Source organism: Pempheris klunzingeri, chromosome 5 (genome assembly GCF_042242105.1).
Source record: "Pempheris klunzingeri isolate RE-2024b chromosome 5, fPemKlu1.hap1, whole genome shotgun sequence".
NCBI classification, from domain to species: Eukaryota; Metazoa; Chordata; class Actinopteri; order Acropomatiformes; family Pempheridae; genus Pempheris; species Pempheris klunzingeri.
Window position 1 is genome coordinate 15,778,671 of NC_092016.1, and position 22,327 is coordinate 15,800,997.

Genomic DNA, 22,327 nt, shown 5'->3' on the forward strand with positions numbered 1-22,327 from the left:
ATGTAATCCTTCTGTTAAAACTACATTCAGCTGTGTTTTATGCTTTTCTAATATCATACTGACAATGTGCGTGGTAACTGTGATTCATCACAATGAAACGCGGTTCGTCTGTGAAGTCTATAATGAAAACCATGGGATATCAAACACTTTTGGTGTTATTCTCAATGTGCCCGTATTCATCACTATATCTTCTCTCAGGAGCAACTTCAAAGATTTTGTGATGTATGCCGCTCAAAATGCATTTGCATGACGACAAGATAATTGCAGGCACGCCCATTTAAAGACGTTCTGCTGCCAGGGCAGAGCTAAATCAAAATATTAAGAGCTGTCCATGGTTCTGAATTATCCACTGATTTATCCTCCTGCATCCCATTCTCTACCTCCTCCCCCCTTTTCTCTCATTTACACTCTATCTATCTATCTATCTATCTATCTATCTATCTATGAGATTTTTTTTACAGCAAGACAAATGGCAGGAAGAGGCAGAGCTGTAAGGGCTGGTGTAAAGAAGATCTGCTTTATCCAGCATAGAAATGTCAGACAGCTACACTGCAATTTAGCATGTGCTGCAGATACATATCAACTCTTAATGGTCTGATTACTGCTCAGTACATTGTGTAGCATAGCCCAAGAGATCAGATTGCCTTGTCTCGTGGAACTAATCGTAAAAATCTGACTGAATGGAGGTTCTTTTCCCCCCTCACAGACACTCTTTGGACCAACATGTGCAAAGAAGTCAGGGGAACTGTGATCCTGTGGCGCCCACTAGTGCTCAAATAGTTTACTTGCATCTTATGGCGCTGATTTACACAGACAAATGGTCCACAAACACTGCAGCATTATCCTTCACAGTTTAGCTCACAGGTTGAGTCTGTTAATACTGTGTGAAATGACAAACAGCAAGAAGAAGATGTGAAAAAAAAAAAACATTGACCCATTGGTGCTTGTTTACTGTTGGCTCGCATCCCAGTTATTACCTGCTGTGCCTCTTGTGGAGCCAAATAAACCAGCAGCATGTGCAGAATCCTGTGAGGATGATATCTTTTTATTAAGAAGAGGAAAGAGAAGTGAGAAGATGGAGATGAGGAGGTAGGAGGAGAGACTTTCCCCGCAGGTGCAAGGATGGTTTCCCTCTCTACTTGTTTCTATCCTGAGGGATAAGAGTGAATGGTGGGATTCATTTTCTCCATCAGTTCTTTTTCCATCTGCCAGAAGCAATAGTATTATAAGCACATGTACCTACTTGTAAGTGCACACACATAAACACACACCTTTCCCATAGCAGATGTTTAAAACAAAAATTCACATACACACACTCACACACAATGGCTCTCTGTGTCAAGGGACATTAAATATGATGAGTTTTCCTGGCAAAAAAATCCATCTTATATAAAGATGCACAAAATTCAACCCCAAATAAATGCAGTGACATCTGTGCAACAGTCAAGAGAACATGGCAAACTGACACTTAGCAGACGTTTGAACACAGATACACAATTTCAATCACACCATCCCTGTTCACACGCACAAGCAGGGGTGCGGACGTTTTTTTTCAAGCCACTTGATCTGCTCTGTGTTTGTCACTGAGAACAGTTTTCATTTACTCGCAGTAAAAGGTCAGAGTAGTCATCTTTTACTGAATCACAGCGCAGGCAGGACTGCTAGCACACAGACTGTCATTTATCCACCGTGGTTCTCTTCAGTCCTCTCCACGAGACATGCTCGCCCGCCCATAAGATGAGCTGTCCGGCAAACACCCTCACAAGCCATTAGAGGTGGCAAAACGTAAACAGTATTTGCTCCGAATGATAGCTGCTTCTAGGTATTACATTACATACAAGTGTTGTGCTTCACTATACGGTGAATAGCACATGGTGAAGACCCCATGTTTCTTTGTCTGTGGAACTACGGACTGCATTCCCCAGTGTTCCCCAGTTTCACAGATAGGTGTGAAATCAACCCCGCACCCAGCTCCACATTCACCATTGGCCGGAGGGGACACACATGATTTTACAACCTCAGGCCAACAAAACAGTTCACCTCCACTGAACTCTCTCTTTCCAGACATCTCTCCTGAAGAGGAGAGACCATCTCCTTTCCTGACGTCTCTCCTGCAGAGGAGAGACCAGCTCTCTTTCCCCGTGTCTTCTCCTGGAGGAGAGACAACTCTCTCCTGAAGAGGAGAGAACCTCAATTCAGCTAAGCTCTGCCTCAGTGTGGCCTGTACCAGAGCAGCCACCTCCTTCATGGTAGCGACACAAGGTCCTGCCTGAAGTAAGCAGATCAGCGCCAGCAGGCACGACCCAGAGTCTGCCAGCTGATAACCAACAACAGCACACCAGCAAGTTAGCACAGAGCTGCTAACTAACAGGAACAAAGGAGCGACCAAATTCCTCCAGCCTGCAACCACACAGTAACGGACAAGAACCACACCTTTCCTCCAGCAACAGGCTGAGAAAGCAGCATCCTCAAGGACACTTCTTCTACCCCTTTAAGGACTGGTAACAAACTCTAACTGGGCATAATTAGCATAGCATTACTGCATACATGGTTTACCCCTGTTAATGTATTGACTTGTTTTAATGTTCATTGAGTTTGATTATTGTGATGTGTTGTAGATTACTGTGCAGCCATTAAGTTTAGTTGATGTTAGTTTGTTCACACAGACACAGGGTCTACAAACTAACCATCCTGTCTTAACCTGGCACCTTTATCTGTCATTCCATTCCTTCATTCCTGTACATACCTGTACATTTCTGAACCAAGTGTAAATATCCCATAATGTAAATATTTATTTCATTACAGCCATATATTTATATTTAGTTTGCTATTGCTATTTTTTCTTTTACTATTGCTTCTTTTCACTCTCCCTGCACTATTGTTGCTGCTGTAACATGAGAATTTCCCCCTATGGGGGATCAAATAAAGAAAAGTCTAAAGTCTAAAGTCTAAAGTCTTATCGCACACAGTTTCCAACAGGCCACTGAGGGACAAAGCTAAGCTAACAGCACTTAGCTTCCTTTGTCTCCTCAGCTCCACACCCCAGGGGGTCTGGCCATCACCATTTGGGCTCTCCCCCCACCTTTGTGGGCCCATCTCACATTCCTCAGCCTTATCACACACACACACACACACACACACACACACACACACACACACACACACACACACACACACACATGCACACTCTATTATGTGTTAGTTTAGTCATAGAGACTTAGTTAGATTGTTTGATTGATTTTGTTTCTGTAACAGCAGATGTCTTTAATACCTACTCTGCTTCAGCTGTACTTGCAACCAAAGTACAAGTCCTTCACCTTAACGCATAACAAATGATGTCCCTGCGTTCTGTTCTGTTTTAATAAATGTTTTAATACCTGCTGTCTCCTTTAATGTAGTACAAGGGTGAACACTGCCAACCTCTACACTGTCAAGAACTCCAAAATCCTTCAGCTAGCTATCAATGTGGTCATTTTGGTAGATATCATTAAATTAATTATAAAACATAATTCCAAATTTTAAAAGTTTAGTACTTTTATGAGACTAAATCAATTAAAACGGCTGTCTTTTCCTCGTTTTTCGAGGTGGTGCCCCAATCGAGGTGGACTTTATTCAAAGTTCCATTCATTTTAATAATTATTAATTATCTTTGATAATTATTAATTATTTCTGATAGCCAAATTGAACATTACCACTTGTTAAAGCACAACACAAGCTACTAGACTTATGATTAATTCATTGTTTACCTGAACTGAGCATGATGACTTGAAGATTTGTGATCTTAAATTTGAGAAGCAGCACCTGCCATGGAAAAGGAAGAATGTCAGTGGACCCCCTGCCAGGCTTGTGGCACCATGTGGTTCCCTGCAGAGATGTTTCCGGAGCTCGGGGGTTCCAGACAATCAGATGAAGAGAGCTCCTGCAGTGAGGTGGTTCTTCAAAAGCTCACAGCGATCATGTTCTTTTCTTTAGGTTTCATGCATGTAACAGCTTTATTCTAATGTAACTTATCTTCTATGTATGCATGTATGAATAGATAAAAGTGTGTGTTTGTGTGTGTGTGTGCTCCCTGTAGTTCAGTAGGTCAAATATTACAGCAGACAGTGTTACTTACTGCAGTAAGCCTGCGCCTTCCCTTGTCACACTGTTGGATTTATAAGCACACAATGACTCAATACATTACGCACATGACATTAAGTATGTACAGTACTAATTAAGATTACAATCATCCATGGATGCCTTGGTGAGTCTGATATTCCCAGAGCATGAAAAAAAAATTCTAATAAGCAGAAAATGAGAAAACAACTGATGAAATTGCAGTAGTTGTGGAGCATCTGCATATTTATATACTTTATCTCAATTTTCTCTCTCACTCACACACACTCACTTACACAGAGTAGCTGCTGAATGTAGGTCAGTCCTTTAGAGAAATGTAAAAGTGAATGGTAAATCAAAACTATCTGTCAGCTGATGCCACAGCAAGGCTTCCCTAAGGCTAAACAGCAATGCAGGACAGCACGCAAGCTAACTGATAGCCATGCGTGTATACACACACACACACACACACACACACACACACACTCACGTGGTGAAAAGGTACAGTGGATGTGTTACATAATTCATCAGGACCAAAAAAAACAGCCATTATCCTCCAATAGTGGCCACTGCTCACTGAATCTGTTCCAGGTGTCAGCATTACTTTGCATAAAAGCACTGGGGATTCACCTGAGTGAAGTGCTCTGGTAATCAGAAACGCACAAACAATGCCAGCTTTTCGAAATGCAGGCAGCGCTGTCCTTATCTTTTCCTGTCCACCTCACTGACACATGGCTCTTAGAATACTTATTATAGTCCACTATCGTCTTTATGTTACAAAATCAGCTGTGACTTCCATTTCTCGTCAAACTGGTGGCTCCTGCACCACTGCACCAGAGATTTATTTCTCCTCTTGTTTGCGTAATTGACCATGTGTCAGGACGAATCAGTGGCAGAAACCAAGGTTGCCACAGAGGACAGAAACTGAGCCGTAGGCCCTCCTCAGACTAACATCTTCAGTCAAGAGGGGGATAAAATATCAGATGTGCAGGGTGCAAAAACAGCTGAGGACATCCTAGACAATCTCTGACATCTAATCACAAGACATATACATATATCGCATCCAGTTGCACCTAAAATTATTTAACACCCATTGCAAATTAGGTGTTTTACTTTCAGCTGTGTTCAATGAACAACTCAAACAAGAACAATTGAAATAGCTCAACACAACTAATATTACAGGTGGTTTCTCCATTAATTCAACCCCCTCTTGATGAGCATCTTTAGTTCTTAGTAGAGCTCCTGTTTGCTGTTATGACCTGCTGCAAACAGGTCACACCACCAGGTTCTGACAGCGTTCCTGAGGAATCTTAGCCCATTCCTCATGGGCAAATATTTGAATCCCAACAGAGATTTTCTACGGGATTCAAGTCAGGCGACTGTGACGGCCACTCTAGTATCTTCCAGAACTTTCTCTGAAGGCAGGCCTTTGTGGACTTTGAGGTATGTTTGAGATCATTGTCCTGTTGGAACGTCCAATGATGTCCAAGCTCCAGCTTCCTCACAGACAGCATGATGTTTTCTCCCAGGATTCCCTGATACTTGATTGAATCCATCTTGCCCCTCAAATGCTGCAGGTTTCCAGTGACAGAAGACGCAGCCCCAGAGCATCACTGAGCCACCACCATGTTTCACTGTAGGCAGTGTGTTCTTTTCAGTGTATTCCCCATTTTTCCTCCTCCAGACATATCACTGATCCATAGACCCAAACTAAGAACTAAAGATGCTTGTCAAAATGGGGATTGAATACAGTAACATCTGCACTGAGTATGGGCTGGGAGCCCCAAGATCTGAATGGAGGACATCTCCTAAAGTTGAGAATGACCGAACTAAGATCCTTTGGGGCTTCCAGGTCCAGACTGACAAACTGGTGATGGCTAATCAACCGGACATTGTGTTCATCAATAAACAACAGAGGAAGGCAGTGGTGATAGATGTAGCAATCCATCAGAGACAGCAACATGAAGAAGAAGGAACATTAGAAGCTGAAAAGAATACCAAGGCCTAAGAGAGGAGCTAGAAAAGATGCGGGGAGTAAAGGCAGCAGCAGATTCCAGATACAACATCTGAGGTCTCTGTCCAGAGGAGCTCAGTCAGGAATAACAGGAAAAGCTCAGATACTGCAGATATATAGGCCTATATATATATATATTACCTAAGACTTCATAGCCTTTTTATAGCAGTACTATATTTTTATCAGATACAGTGTACAGTGTGTTGAATGAATTTTTCAAAATAAATAGCAGACAAACTAACAAGTTGCTTTTAGCTTGAGAGACTGTTTGTTTTAAAAATGTCTGAAGTTTGACACGTTGTAGTTCTTCATTTCAAACAGATAAAGACGGTTTAAACAGTCAGCAGCCGTTCGGTGTGAGCAGATAAAAGCAAAGCCGTGTATTCAGAGGAATATACTCCATTAACTTACCTGCATTTTGTGGGCGAATCCAAAATAATGAGGAAGACTACATTTCCTAGCCGTGCGTGACGTCAACTATACGCGACGGTGAGCATGTGACGTCTTGTTTTGGTCCCCCTCTCCTGCAGACCTGACAGTTCCTAGAAGTTATACCCATGAAGGTTCCTTATCTCCAGCCGAACGCAGGACGAAGCAGGATGGACTACATTTACCTCCTCCTTTTGACCACTCTTCTATTTTTCAGGTGCTCGGCTTCACCGCCGAACTTCGTCCTCCTTTTCGCAGATGATTTGGGTTTCGGGGACTTGGGGTGTTACGGACATCCCAGTACACTCACTCCAAACCTGGACCGCCTGGCAGCGGGAGGACTCCGGTTCACAGACTTCTACTGTACCAGCCCCGTCTGCAGCCCGTCCAGGTACCTGACTGCGGTGCATGCTGGACCGAGACTGATTTCAGTCATGTCCGTGTGTGAGTGAGAGTGAGAAGTGAGAAGACCTTCCTTTTGACCTGCAGGGGTTACTTCATGCTTTGCACTTTTTTTCCACACATATTTTTATTATTCTTTCCTGTCTAATGTTTTAACGAGTGAATTCTGCTCCCTGATTATATTGATATTTCAATTTATATATATATATAGCCTATATATATATATAATAACGGATGGAAATATGTCAGCAAAACTGTGAGCCTCATTAATAGCATTATACAATGGGACATGAAGATAAAGTTGTTAATAAACCTACTGCTGATTAGCTGACACATAGTGAATCAAGTGGCAATAATTATTTTACAGGTGTAATAAAAACATTTTTTTTACAAGCTCTGTCAATTTGTTACCAACTCTGCAAAACACTAGTGCCTGACGATGTCAGAATGTATTACAACATTACTAGATTATTAGTTTATTTCTATCATTCAACTTTACACAGTGGAGTTCACCTCTTGAGGGAGGAACTGAAAACAGATCGTGTTGTTTAAGTGAGGAATGAAGTAATATTTTAGCGCATATTACACAAAAACATTTTGATGCAGTGTTTTGATGGCTTTCCAGGGCATCGTTGTTGACGGGGCGCTATCAGACCCGCTCAGGTATCTACCCAGGAGTGCTGTACCCAGGCTCTAAAGGAGGTCTCCCTCTCAATGAGACCACTATTGCTGAGGTGCTGAAACCCCTGGGCTATGCTACTGCTGCTATAGGGAAGTGGCACTTAGGAGTTGGAGCCAATGGGATGTTTCTTCCAACCATGCAGGGGTTTGACGAGTACCTGGGTATCCCCTACTCCCACGACATGGTCAGTGTGATTGAATATTTCCTGTTTATTTTGCTTGTCTGTCATGGTATTTGTTTATAGTGGCATCGTGTGATTTTTATCTATTTTAATTTTAATATCTCTCCGGTTCTTTCCCAGGGTCCCTGTCATAACTTGACCTGTTTCCCTCCAGATGTTAAGTGTTTTGGATTGTGTGATGTTGGCACTGTGACTGTCCCATTAATGCACAATGAGGTCATCAAGCAGCAGCCAGCCAACTTCCTTGATCTGGAAAGGGCTTACAGTGACTTTGCAACCAATTTCATCACCACATCAGCCAAGAAAGAACAGCCTTTCTTCCTCTACTACCCCTCTCATGTAAGCAACAAAAACAAGAAGCATGTTTTGTGCATAGTATATGTCCATGTACAAGCGAGTTTTCAGAGCAAGAAAAGCCACAATGTTTTCAACCCCATGCTGATAGCTCAAGTTTACTTAGTGCAGTGAGAAAGTAAATGCTACCATAATGGCACTTTCTTCTATTTTCTTTCTACAGCACACCCATTACCCCCAGTATGCAGGCCCAGGGGCAGCCGGGCGGTCTTTAAGGGGCTCATATGGAGATGCCTTGTTGGAGTTTGACAACACAATAGGAGATCTATTGATTACTCTGGAGAAGACAGGAGTCATCGACAACACGCTGGTCTTCTTCACTTCAGACAATGGGTCAGTTATTGCCTTTCATACATTCTTTTGCAGACTGTCTAATATCTCTCCACAATAGCTGTGGTATTGTACTGTGTTTTTCCTCTGTTTAAAGGTTAAGCTGCATGATAGCTTTGCCCTGTTTTATGTTCTATTTACTGCCTTCTTCTGATAATGCATTTACTGTCTTTTACCAAGCGCTCTTGTTATTGCTTTCTCTTGTGTGTAGGCCTGAACTGATGCGTATGTCCCGTGGAGGAAGTGCTGGCCCTCTGAAATGTGGAAAAGGCACCACATATGATGGGGGCATGAGAGAGCCAGCCATCGCCTTCTGGCCAGGGACTATTAGGCCAGGTCAGGACACCTTAGTCATCTGGACAAAAACTTTATACTGGGTGATGCCCGGAGAAATGTTACACCAAATCAGAGTTTTCTAAACAGAGAACTTTCCTTTGCACATTTTGCATATTTCAGTCACATATACTAAGCTTTACTTCAAAAGCATACCACAAGTTTTTACACTAATTTCATACATTCCAGGCATCAGCAGGCTTCCTTTGATGCCAGTATCAATTCAATACCATAAAGAAATGAATGCAAACCCATTTACACATGGCGTTTAGTGACAGCTGCTGCTTGCCCTGTTAATGTTCGCATCTCTTTAGGTGTGACTCATGAGATAGCCAGCACTCTAGATATCCTACCCACCATTGCAAGTCTGGCAGGAGCCAAACTACCCCAGGTGATGCTGGATGGGGTCGATATGACAGAAATCCTTGTCAACCAAGGAAAGGTAGTGGCACAAAACCTCACCTTCTGTAGAAGTCATGTGAAAACCAAGCTGATGCATTCATTTTTTAAATCTTTGTTGTTTTTTTTGCAGAGTAAAAGGGAGACGATGATGTTCTACCCGACAGATCCCAGTGAGATGTATGGCCTGTTTGCCCTCAGGCTGGGAAAGTACAAGGCCCACTTCTATACACGAGGTACGGTGGGCTTCATAGATACAGTTTGTTGAAATGTCAAAATCAAGCATTATCACACAGAAATTAGGTGTTTTTGACTCCTCCTTGTCCATGTTTGTGCATCAGGTGCTACCCACAGTGGTACCACCCCGGACCAAGACTGCCCAGTATTTGCAGTCCTCAAGGCCCACGACCCCCCTCTTATTTTTGACCTGGAGGCTGACCCCTCAGAGAACTACTCTCTCTCCGTGGTGGGAAGACCTGACCTCCGAGCCCTGCTAGAGAAGATCAAGAAAGTGAAGGCACAGTTTGAAGCCTCCATGGTGTTTGGAGAGAGCCAGATATCAAAAGGAATAGACCCGAACCTGGAGCCCTGCTGCAATCCTCAGTGTAGCCCCAAGCCCAGCTGCTGCCGGTGTTGACGGGACAATTAATTTGTCACAACTACTAATGGTGACAATGTGGCGAAGGCTAGAGGTGCTGCACTGATTTTTGCCTCAAGACTTCTCTGTGAAAGATGTTGATTTTATAATTATCTGATAATGTATTGCTACTTGCTTGTGGACAGCTATATTTTAACCACTGTTTATACGGAAAAGTAATATTGTCAACAATCTGTCTCCTCAATGAGGAGATGATTTTTTTAGTGTTATCAACGTGAATTAATAAATTGAATACATTTACAACAAATGTATAACAATGTACTGAACACTCACCAGCCACTTTATAAGGTAGCAAGGTAACCTAATAAAGTGGCCGGTGGGGTCTTCTGCTGCTGTAGCCCCTCTGCTTCAATGTTTGACACATTTACTTTCAGAAATGCTCTTCTGCAGACCTCATGTAACAAGTGGTTATTTGAGCTACTGTTACCTTTGAATCAGTTAGAACTGACCTCTGCCATCAATAAGGCATTTTCACCCAGAGAACTGCCGCTCAGTGGATATTTTCTCTTTTTTGCACAATTCTCTGTAAACCCTTCACATGGTTGTTTGTGAAAATCGCAGCAGATCAGCGGTTTCTGAGACACTCAAAGCAGCCGTTCTGTCACCAACAACCATGCCATGTTCAAAGTCACTTAAATCACCTTTCATCCCCCCTCTGATGCTTGGTTTGATGTCTACATGCCTAAATGCTGCCATGTGATTGGCTGATGGGGTGTTTGCATGAACATGCAGTTGAACAGGTGTAACTACTGAAGTGGCTGGTGAGTGTATATTTTCTTACATGTTTAATTATGTCATTCACAATGTAATTTCCACCTCACATTGTTTAAAATCGCAACATTTTGAATAAATGTATGGACTTTAATGTGAAAATACTGCAACATATTTCAATAACACGAACAAGAGTGAAATCTGAACAATAAAGACAACAATAAAGGTTTTGGACATCAAGCATATATTTTATTCATAAGACCAAACCCATGACAAGGCAGAGTGATTTTTTTTTTTTTACATTTTTTTCTTTGTTTTTCCCTGGAATTTTACAAGTCCTTGTTTTTAAAGATACAAGATAGGATATGTTTTGTTCTGTCACATACTGTTTTGCTCTAGGTATACAGTGAAGAATCTTGTTAATGTAATAAAGTCAAAAGTTTGGTTTAACTGTTAATGTATGTCTCAGCGGCTATATGGGACAAGATTATCCTCAGAGGTTGTTTTTGTGTAGCTGTGTGGAAATTAGGATTTTAACTAGGCTGTAACAAGATAGAAAAACATAATCAGAAGCAAATAGATACAGATCAGAGATGGGTCACACTGTTGGAGCTCAAAGGCAATTACTATAATCAGCAAGACGCAGTAATAGTTTTCAGTGGCGGCTGACTCAGTCACTATTCAGCTCTAACAGCAGATTGGTCAGTAGTCTGGTGGGTGTGTCACACACTAATTATGTCACATCTCACAAATGTGCCCTAAATGTGCTGCTGAAGCCTGTCTGAAGAGAGTTATGGAGTTGGCAGGAATCCAAATGCCACCCATGTGACAGATATAACACCTTGTGTAGAAACATAAGACACTAAAACAAAATTATTGCAGATCACAGATATTTATGTGTTTTTCTTTTCTTTCAGGGGTTTTTCGTCTGGTCGTGATCTTTTTTTAAAATTTCTTTTTAATTAATGTACATATTCATTTCATTTCATAACATACTCAACATAAAGGACACAGCACTATCTTAGATTCGCTATTGTATATACATGATCTAACTGACAGCGATACATATGTAGATAACACCCTACCTTCCTCCTGCCATATCAGCTTTCAGTGAACACTGAAATCCTGCAGATCTGAGGTGTGTTCTGGTGGACTGTGACCGAAAGCAGCAGAACACGATGCTAAACAGTGTCTGAAATAACAATGGGGATGGTTGGGGATGGTAAACCTCAAAGCCGGAAATTTGAGATGACTGTGGTGGCTGCATTATTTTTTAAATATACCCCCTCCCCTAGATAAGGTGCTAGACTGTAAGCTATGGTATGCAACAACCCCAGAGTAGGTTATCGTGTAATGTGCGAATACGCTTTAACCTTTGACCAGACTAAGAGCAATAAATAAATGGGGAAACATGTGGCAATTCCATCATACTTAAAAAATAAGACCAAAGTCTAACCATTTACATAACTATAAAACCTCCCTTTTAATGCTTTATTAAAGGTTTGATTACATTGTGATACCAGGACCAAGTATCAGTAGGTCACTCTCACTATACAGTAGGCACACTGCAATACAGCATTACTGACAAGTGGCTACTGGTCTGTCTAGTCACTCCTTTTCCCTCATTGAAACTGCCAAGTCAAAGGAAAACGGAGACTAGGATGTCACTGAAAACCAGAGTTAAACAGTCAGAGGTGTGAGAATATGGCTTTTCAGAGGGCCTTTGCTTTCTTTGACCTGAAAGTCACATCAATCATAGCAAAGCATACAGTGATCTATGATTTGCAATTTTAACAGCTGAATGATTTCCTATGAAAGTTCCCCACGGTGAAGGTCAGCTAGCAGTGCAACTTTGAGGACTGGACAAAAGTAAAATGGTTCTGTCATATCATCCAAATGTGCTGACAGTTACTGCACCTAATCCAAGCTGAATAAAATATCTGTGGGGCTAATGACATTCAAAGTTCATTCCAATTCAGTACAACCTTTCTAAAACCTCTTACACCTGCAGTCACTCCTGTCAGAGTGAGTTAGTAATACCCACAACAAAACAAAATCCCCTCCATCAGTCTCAGTTGTGAGTGTTTCTTAATTAGTCTGGATGAGGCGCCTGTATGTCTACTTTCTATACATGTATTTACAACACACACTACGTCTTGTACGCGACACAGGGGTAAGCTCGGACCAAGGACAGTTCACTGTACTCTCTCTACTTTGCTCCAATGTCACTATCAGTAGAAATCAAATCAGCAGTATTGAACAAATACATATTTACAGTTAATTAAACGCCAGCCTCTTGATTCTACACCATTCCCTTACTGAGTGTTGAGTTGCTTGCCATTCACTTGGATATGTGTATTTCTTGGTGTGTCTGTGTGCAGTAACCCTACTAGCCATGCATTGAAAAGTGAAACAGCAGTAGTAGGTATATTGTTTTCATTTCAAAAGAGGAACCTTTAAATAAACAGGTGCTCAGCGTCTTAGTTTTATATCATAGAAAAAGATAAAAGAAACAGGCAATCGATCCATCGAGCTGATGGAAATAAACAAAGAGAGAGAGATGAATGAAATCAGTCAAATGCCTAGCATACTGTAGAAATGAAGATCCCACTTTTAGAGGGATACAGAGGAGCATTTCACAATGGAGAGAGGACTCCACTGGCAGCACCCTCTGGTGGCAAACTCGATGAACATACACAAGCGGTGGAGAAAGAAGGTGGTCGTCATGGTAACACTTCTTACTCCAGGTAGATGTCCTCGGTGGGGCAGGCGTACTCCAGATGTTCCTGGTAGTACTCCTGGAAGGCTCGCCTGCAGAAAAGACAGACAGATGAGAGCATGAGTAATGATAAACCTGCCAGCTATTCAAAGACAGTGTTCCATAGTGTGTAACAGGTCTTACACAGACATGCTCTGACTGTTTACTAAGAAATGTCTGGTTGGCACAAACACAAAGAAAGCTGAAGTAATTCAAGCTGATAGATGAAACAGTTCTGCCCATCCCAGTCTGTGGTCTGCCTTCGCTTCATCTAGAAACAGTGAGCTATCTGTATCTTTAATTATTCAAAGCTAATACGGCTGAATCAGACATGACTAAGCCTGCGATCATTATTCAAACTCACACACATGCACACACATAAAAAGCTATAAGGAAAAATTAATCTGCTGACTGGCTGCAGATAAGACCGATTGATAGTAAGGATGTACTTAAATCCAGGTTGCTGAGGTCAAATCACCAAAGAGCACTTACAAATATGATGTACAGCTAAATAGTCAGCGTTATTTCCAGCCTCTTTTTCTGCTATTTTTAACATCTTGACAGTTAAAGTGCTTTCACAATAATTGGTGTAAAATATTTAAAATCAGACAGGGCTTATAGTAAACTCACAAAAAAGTTGTTAAGTCATTGATATCCCTATACGCTTATGTTTGATATAGAGTAAGTGATGTAATAATATGATTTGGACTCACCCAACACACTCTGCTACAGGTCGCATGGATTCCTGGGATACAAACACGTGGCAAGCAAATCTGTTCAGCATCGGGTGCTTAGTGATGAAGCCAAAATAGCTGCAGAGAGAAGAAAACAATATGATGAAATCCGTCAGATGTTACACTGTACACTGGTAACATAGGAGCAGAAAACCAGCATGTTAGTTTACCAGTTGTTCCGCGGATGGCATCCACAGAACGAGATATTCTTCATCTGGAAGAAGTGACTACATCTGTCATACTAAAGATGGAGAGAGATGCAGAAGACAGACAAAGAAAAAAGAAAAAAAACCAACTTAAATCACTGATGAAGCATTAACGCAATATTATTTCATATTAAGCTAATAATTGAAAACTAATAATTGAATTGATTGATTGAGGAATGTATGGATTCATTTATTTATTTGTCGATACCTCATCGAGGGTGTCATATTCATCCTCCAGGCTCATGATCAATTTCACTCCTTGCAAGCTAATCTCCAACTCACACAGAGAAGGAGGTCGCACATGTACTGTCCTTTTCCTCGATATCGCAATCTGACACACAGAAAATATTTTCAAAAATGTGCTTTCATGGTGTATTAAGTATATACAGCGTACATGTGTTTCCTGTTTTGTATGACTGCTCATTTGTTTTGCTGTTTTCCACTTATCTTACCTTCTGCATGGCGGCACAGAGAATGCCGTTACCTTGGTGATGTGGTACCTCAACAGACCCCAAAAACTGAACGCTGAAAGTCTCAATCCACGCTGGATTTCTTTTCATTCCTACGGGGTGTAATGTGGACACAAACATACAGAACATGTGATTCTTCTGCCATTCACATGAGAGAGAAGAAAAGATAGTGGATCTATCTCTCAACTCACCTAACAACTCCTTGGACTGGCCAATGACCTCGTGGGCATAGAAGGCAGGGAAGATGCCCCTCTCCCCTGTCCGCATGTTATAGCCTCGGTACCAGTAGTCATCCTCTTCCTCCTCCACATATAGAGGATCATCCACATCGAGCTCCAGCTCATCTGCGTGTCTGGGAATAAACCTGCAGAGAGCAGCAGAGAGGGAGAGGACAAGGGAAGAAAACCACCTCTGTTAAATGTTGTGTCCCTTCAGCTGGTTATCCTGTAGACTGGAGTTGATTTGATCAGGAAGCATCTGCTTGGGTTTCAGTTGACTCCCATAAGGGAGCAGAGAAAGAGAGGGCGATGGTGAAATAACTGACAGAGAAAGATGTTGGAGGGAGACAAAGAGCTCTAATGTGAGGACACACTTACTGAAAGAGGTACTGTGGTAAAGCAAATACATAATCATACATGCACAACATGTATGTATGTACAAGGGAGGTGCATTTAGCTTTTTCGCTCTCTCTCATACACACACACACACACACACACACACACAATCACAATCACATACAGGTGGCGGCTGATGTGATTATCACTGGCCACCCTGCGGCTCTCGGACTCAGCTGTAGCCTGGACATCTGCCTTCTTCCCTAACATAATTAGTGATTTATTATTGGTACAAGACCCCTACAGCACACTGAAACCCATTGAAACCCCAAAGAAGTATTGTTTTATCAATCTGCACAAGGACTTATTTCCCCTGACACAAAATGGGGATTTGAAAATTGTAATTGGTAATTTACATTGCTCCCGCTGATCTCCCATTGTCAAAATGAGTGTGCTGAAGATTGTCTTACCTGTAGACCGCCCTGTGTGTCTGGTCCCTCTCCTCTCCGTTGATGGTGCAGGAGAAAAGTCCAAATGATTCTGTACCTACATGGAATGCAGACACCACTTAGACTGATTCAATGCCCTGAAAACTACAATTTTTTCCAATAGAATTTAAAGCTAAATGTCCAAAATAAAATACACTGGATTTTCTTAACCGGTAATTTGTTGGGGAAACATTTCTCATGTAAACTTTATGTGAAGAAGTTTAAATGGAAGCTAATTTGATTTGTCAAAAAGAAAAGCCAAAGTTTCTGTAATGAGCCTTTCATTATGCAAATCACTCTTCATTAGGGATATGAATCTTGAAGCGAGAACACTGATTGACGATGAATGCACTGAGAAGCAGAGCCCTTCCATAGGTCTTGTGTGGGCTCCTTGCCAAATTTAGATTACATGTTAATGTATCATGCTGACAGTGATGAGTTGATGCATGTATTCATTGTAAGGACCCTGAGTGGATGGTTTTCGCAGTAATGGTGCTGAGCCATTACCTGTGGGGTATATAATTTACATTGTCTTAAGTTAAAGGAATAAGTTGACAATTTGAGAAATATGTTGATTCACTTTTTGCAGAGAGTTAGATAAGAAAATTAATACCACTCTCATGTGTGTACGCTAAATATGAAAGCACAACCAGAGGATGGTTTTCTTAGCTTAGCATAAAGACCGGGAACAGGGAAAGAACTAGCCAGGCTCTGTCCAAAGGAAAAAGTATCTGAAGACCAGTCCCCTTGAATCAGTAGTCAACATGCTGTTTTGCTTGTTTAATCAATATCGAGTGCATTTTGAATTAGACAAGCAACACATAACACAGAGCCAGCGGGGCTGTTTCCCCCTGTCTGCAGTCTTTATGCTAAGATAAAGCTAACCAGCTCCCAACTGTATTTTCATTTTGACAGATAGAAGAGTTGTATTGATTTTCTCAACTAACCATCGAGAAGAAAGCAAATATGTGTATTTCCCAAAATGTCAAACTATTTCTATGATCCCTAAAAATCACATCTTTGATTTCAAGTGCCTATCTGAGGGTACTGCATCTGAATAGATAGATAGATAGATAGATAGATAGATAGATAGATAGATAGATAGATAGATAGATAGATAGATAGATAGATAGATAGATAGACAGATAGAAATACTTTATTGATCCCCAGGGGAAAATTCTGGTGTTACAGTAGCAGCATGGAAAGTTAAAGTGACCACCACCATGGATACAAACAAATAAGCAAGAAAATCTCTGTGTGACTTACTGGAGGAGCGGGAGGTGCTGTTGACGAACACATTGAGGAACTTCTTTGAGAATGGGAGGTCTGCTTCAGGGGAGGAGTCCTCAGAGGAACTGAGAAGCTCTGGCCTCCCCTCCTCCTCATCGCGGCCATAGTCCACCTCTCCTGTCCCCAAAGGCTCCTCGTCACATAGCGTAGAGAGCTCACTGTCGTCACTCAGAACGGAGGTGCACCTGAAAGGACATGATTTGAAGAAATGAACATTTTGAAGAAATGTTTAAAAATATTATTTCTGATAGGAGAATAATGCAAATACTATTCAGTTTGCTCTGCTCAATTTAAACCCAGATACATACTACATTTTATTCTTAGCTTTCATACACATAAAAGTGAGAGAATACCTTCTGAGGCTGACTAATTCCAGTGTCGTATTCTCATCCACCACTAGCGTGTACTTCATGGAGTCATAGGCCAGCCCTTCATCTTCATTTGGCTGCCTCAGAGCCAGATCTTTCTCACACAGTGGGAGGTCATGGTCAGATAAAGGATGGTCTTGCACACTGGAATCAATGGGTGGTGAACTGTCAAGCTCTAAATCACTACCCCTGAAGGACTCCTTCCTCAGGCCACCCAAGTATGGGTAAGAGTCCCCGTCATCCTCCTCTTCATCATTGTCTGTGGAGTAGGTGAGGCTGAAGCAGCGGTTGGTCTGGGCAGTCGGTATGTCCAGTGTCAGGCTGTGTTTAACCTCGGTGATTCGCTCAAGCGAGGCTGAGGAACGGCTCGTTGGCCTGGGCTCAGTCTCCCGTCCCTCATCCTTGTCGCTGACCACACTCTCACTGAGGCTTGGTGAGTCCAGATCCTTCCTCCCTTCTAGCATTGTCAAGTCATTATTGGGCTCCTCATCTTCCTCCTGTCTTCTGGCATTCTTAGATGGTTTGTTTATGATGTTCTTCTCAGAGTCTTTTGTGGTATACATGGAGTTGAAATCTGTGGTTCCCTTCCCGTTGTTTGCACAGTGCTCTAAGACCAGGGGGCTAATGGTGTCACCAGTAGGGTTGCTCATATAGAGACAGGGACTTCTCGCTCCTCCATCTTTTAAGGACTCCACACTCTTCCTCCTCTCTCCTGGCTCCATTCTATCCTTTCTGTACCCTTCACCTTCCTTCTCTTCTTCCTCTGATCCCTCCATCACTGCTTTCCTCTCTTGGTCCTCATCATTGAAACCATCTCCCTCTCCGATGTCCGAGGATGGGGAGATGGTGTCTGACACGGATGGCTTCCTCTTGAAGCAGTCCTCAGGACAACTGATTGGGTAAGAGCCCTCCGATATCATCCTGTTGACCAGGTTGCTAAGCAGCCAGGGTGAGTCTGAGTTCTCGCTCAGGTCGTCTTCACTTTCCGATTCTGAGTCTCCCTCACTGGTTCCGTCATATTCATCTGCGCTGGGCATTAGCCTGGGTCCCACAGGCAGGTAGAAAGAGCGTTTGAAGCTCTCAAGGCTGTGGTCTGGTTCTATCTGCAGCACCATCTGTCTGGACAGGCTGTCTTCACAGCGTTGTGCTGGAGGCAGAGTCTCATCTGGGTCAGCCTGGTGCTCAAAGGACAGTTCATCATCCACATTCTGCAACCCCATCAGGGCTTGGTCATCGGTGTATGACTCAGCAGGTAAAATGGGTGAGTCAATAGGGGAAGGCGTAGCAATAGTGGGTGAGGGTAGAGGGGAAGGAGATGGGAGAGGAGATCCTTCTTTGATTGGGTCCGGTTGGCCCAGAAGAAGAGACGCTTTCAGGCCCACAATGCCACTGTCCTGCTCTAACTCTGTGTCTGGGTCCAGTTCCTGGTCTGATGTGGGTGAGCTGGCCTCCTCAATGGAGTTGGTGAGGTGAGATGAGCGTCCACTGCTACTGTCATCACTAGTCAGGTCCAGCTCTGTCTCTGAGATAGAGGAGATCATGTTGGAGACCACAGGACCTCCACAGGCAAACGCTGCCTCCAGCTCCCCTTCAATGTCAGAGTCGGATCCTGGAGAGCTGAGGTCCCTGTCCTGGTCTGACGTCACGTAACCCTGCTGGTTCATATCTGCTATCCCAGGGTCTGATGATGGAGAGGTGGAATCATTAGCTGCTCCCGTCATTGAAGAAACTGGAGCATTTGAACTATTGGACTGGTCAGGAGCATCTGAGCGGCTGGAGGACACATAGCTGGAGAAGGAAGCAGGCTCAGAAGGTTCAATGGGGGGGAATTCCACATATGACGAGTGATTCTCCTTACACACCATATCGTAGGTCTCCTTACACATGAACTCCACTTCAAAGTCCTTCTCCAGCTCCTCATCAGACAAGGGTGTATCGGCACCATCGTTTACTCCCGTTGGTGCAGTTGACGACAAGCAGCGACTGGTTCCATCTGGGTCTAGGTCGTTCTCCGGCTCCATACCTGACTCACTGGTGATTGTGTAGGTATCGGTGGCACGCCGGTTCAAATGTTTGTGGTTGTGGTCGCTGTTGAGGTCGTGGTCCACCTCTGTGTCCGAACACTGGGAGTGCTCATCTACAGAAGGTACCCTTGCTGTCTGGATTGAAGGGTCTGCCTTTGGTTCAGTGACATTGCCAGAGCAGGGGTGGGACTTGTGTTGACCAAAGGAGCCTGAGAAGACAAAAAGGTGTGGAGAAACGAGAAAGGCCATGAGAGAATAAAAATACAGGATGACAGAGAATTATGGGGGGAAAAATGGAATAAGATATAGGAGACAGGCCAGGCAATAGCAATTTGAACAGTTAAAGAGAGAAAAAGAACATAAAGAATAATGAATGAAGAGAGATTCAAGGTGGATGTGTTTTTCTTTAGTTCGTTAGTTTAAAAAAAGGAATGCGTAATAAGCAAGTTCAGCAAACGGTTCTTCATTAGAAGCACACTAATTTGACTCCCTACAGAAGAAGAGCACAAAATGGTTTGTAAAAAATCGACATGAAAGTGTTTTACTGAACTCATATATGACTAAACAAGTCAAATTCACACCACGTTCACATTTCACGTCACGGCACTACACAACACTGATGTTAATGGAATGAGCTCTCAGACTGCCGGGCTGGCCTTTTTGTTACCGTATTCGGGCCTCTCCCGCCTGTTGCCCTCCATGTCGCAAAGGAGGGGCCTGTGAGGGGACTGGGGGTTCCCGCCCTCCCCTGACTGTTTTGGTGGAGTACCTTTGCTCTGAGACCCTGGTGCCTGGGAAACTGGAGACGTCGGGCACTGGCCTGTCACATGGGTACCATCGTCTAGACATGAGTGGGTCGGAGACAGACGGCCTGGAAGTAAAGTAGATACTATATATTAATAACTATATTTAAACCCTGAATGACAATTTACAGTAGCTGAGGTTCACTTGTGGACAGTCATTTCTCAAATGAAAAGCCTTAAAAAAAAAATCAAGATTCTTATAATACTGTAAAATAGTGAAGCTATTATTTATTTTATGTTTTTTTTTTATGTTGAATTGCCTCCTTATAACTACCTTATTTGAGTGATTCCTCTAAGAGAGTTATGTAGCTGTTGAAGTAAACCATTTCAAATTTTTTTTTGTGTCTAAATATTGGATGACCCAGGAGGTATAGTATTAAAGGGTCAAAATAAGCAGCCTATTTTGTGAGGTATCATCTGTGGTAGATAAATGAATACAGTGAAAACACAACTACAGTCCATACCCGAGTGTATTACAGATAATTAATCATGTACTTACCCTGTGAGGCAGGGTTGCGTAAAGAGTCCTGCCAGCTTCCTTTCTTTGGGGACAGGCTGCTGTTGTTGTTCAGTGAATCCTAATGAGAGGAGAGAGAGGGAGATATTCAGCAAAGCTGTATGGTGCTATTGTGCGGGGTAAGAACTGTTCATAATCTGTGTTTAGTGTGTGTTCAGGACCAGAGCTTCAGACTGATTACCTGCGACACAGCGGTGGTGAGGTTCAGTGTGGTGGGTCTGCTCTTCAGAGTGCCAAGAGTAGGGGAGGGTGGAGGGGAGGCAGACGGGGACGGGGGTGCATCAGGGTCAACCTCTTCATCTTCATCATCTTCCTCCTCATCATCCTCATCTTCATCATCAATCATCTCAAACTCTTGGAAGTCATCCTGGAAGGAGCAGACTGGGTGGTGCATGTCATTTTTCTCCAAAATGAGGGAGTCCTAAAGCCGGGAGAGAAAGGGAACAGCATTTTGATAAAATAAAAGAGATAAAATAAACTATGTTTTGTCACCTTTAGCATACAAACACATTAATCAAAGCGTCTTCTATTAACTATTATGTAGTGAGGCAACACAAAAGAAAAAGTTACTGCTTTCTATCTACAGTATACGGCTCCTTTTTAATTTAATGGCTTTGCCAAGAACAGGCCTGTCTGTGAGATGAATAGAACTTGGAGAGCACAGATGGACAGCATGCAACACAATGTTCTTTGATTACACAGAGGACATTTGTGAAGCACAGACACACACATCAAAGCACTCTAGTAGGCAACTCTGCATCGGTTCTCATAAACAGCCAAACAGCATTTTATTGATATGTTCTTTCTGCAGCCTCAGGTCTTCTTTATGTGTGTGCACCCATGAATTCATTCATTCATTCATTAATGTGTGTGTGGTGGGTGTAGTGTGAAAGGATAAGGGTGAAAAGGTGGAAATAATTACGTCACTAAATACAAAGTCACCCTGGAAACACCCAGCAGGAAGCAGAATAATGGAGTGGTCTTGACGATGGACTGCTCAAAATAGAAAGGAAGGAGTGACAGTGTGTGTGTTTGTGCGAGACAAAGATCAAAGAAAAACAGGAGGGGTAATGAAATGGGGGTGGATCAGCCAGACAGCTGATTTACCAGAAAGTGGTGCACTAAATGATTCTGAGGTTTAATAGACCACACTGCCACAAGTCTGTGCGCGTGGGTTGCTACGTAGCCATCATGCTTGCCAGATACAAGGTAGGTTTGACCCTAAGCAGAGGCCATGTTGCACGGCCGCATAGTACGCCACCATGTGGAGGGGGCATCGAGCCACCAAGGAAAAAAAAGCAGAGGTGAACTTTGTAAATACAATTATCAGCACGGATCCACTGAGCGACAACACAACACTTTGAACTATTATCAGCAGCAGCATCCAAGCTGTGTGGGGGATGGTTGTGATACACATGCATCAACGGACGACCAACAGTGGGAAAAAACGTGAAGAAGTGACAATTATAACATTTTTTTCTTATTCTCGATATATTGACACACACCTCACACTGTCTGCTAAACATG

General features: G+C 42.7%; 2 protein-coding genes across 2 annotated transcripts in view; one reads left to right on the forward strand and one right to left on the reverse strand.

Annotated features, from left to right (window-relative positions):
* The first annotated feature begins 6,671 nt into the window (after positions 1-6,671).
* Positions 6,672-10,783, forward strand: arsa (arylsulfatase A). Its single transcript, XM_070831123.1, has 8 exons — positions 6,672-6,929; positions 7,566-7,806; positions 7,924-8,142; positions 8,321-8,490; positions 8,699-8,823; positions 9,135-9,262; positions 9,353-9,455; positions 9,561-10,783. The coding sequence occupies exons 1-8, from the start codon at positions 6,709-6,711 to the stop codon at positions 9,854-9,856; spliced, it is 1,503 nt and encodes a 500-aa protein (XP_070687224.1). The 5' UTR covers positions 6,672-6,708; the 3' UTR covers positions 9,857-10,783.
* A 274-nt stretch (positions 10,784-11,057) lies between these two features.
* Positions 11,058-22,327, reverse strand: part of mapk8ip2 (mitogen-activated protein kinase 8 interacting protein 2) — a 28,529-nt gene continuing 17,259 nt past the window's right edge. Inside the window, exons 3-14 of the mRNA XM_070831122.1 lie at positions 20,982-21,221; positions 20,783-20,861; positions 20,148-20,351; positions 17,442-19,689; positions 17,065-17,273; positions 15,781-15,856; positions 14,948-15,120; positions 14,739-14,848; positions 14,495-14,617; positions 14,251-14,321; positions 14,060-14,158; positions 11,058-13,399 (exon numbers count right to left, since the gene is read on the reverse strand). Coding sequence (XP_070687223.1) covers positions 13,327-13,399; positions 14,060-14,158; positions 14,251-14,321; positions 14,495-14,617; positions 14,739-14,848; positions 14,948-15,120; positions 15,781-15,856; positions 17,065-17,273; positions 17,442-19,689; positions 20,148-20,351; positions 20,783-20,861; positions 20,982-21,221 — 3,705 coding nt within the window. The 3' untranslated portion in view covers positions 11,058-13,326. The remainder of the gene's footprint in view (positions 13,400-14,059; positions 14,159-14,250; positions 14,322-14,494; positions 14,618-14,738; positions 14,849-14,947; positions 15,121-15,780; positions 15,857-17,064; positions 17,274-17,441; positions 19,690-20,147; positions 20,352-20,782; positions 20,862-20,981; positions 21,222-22,327) is intronic.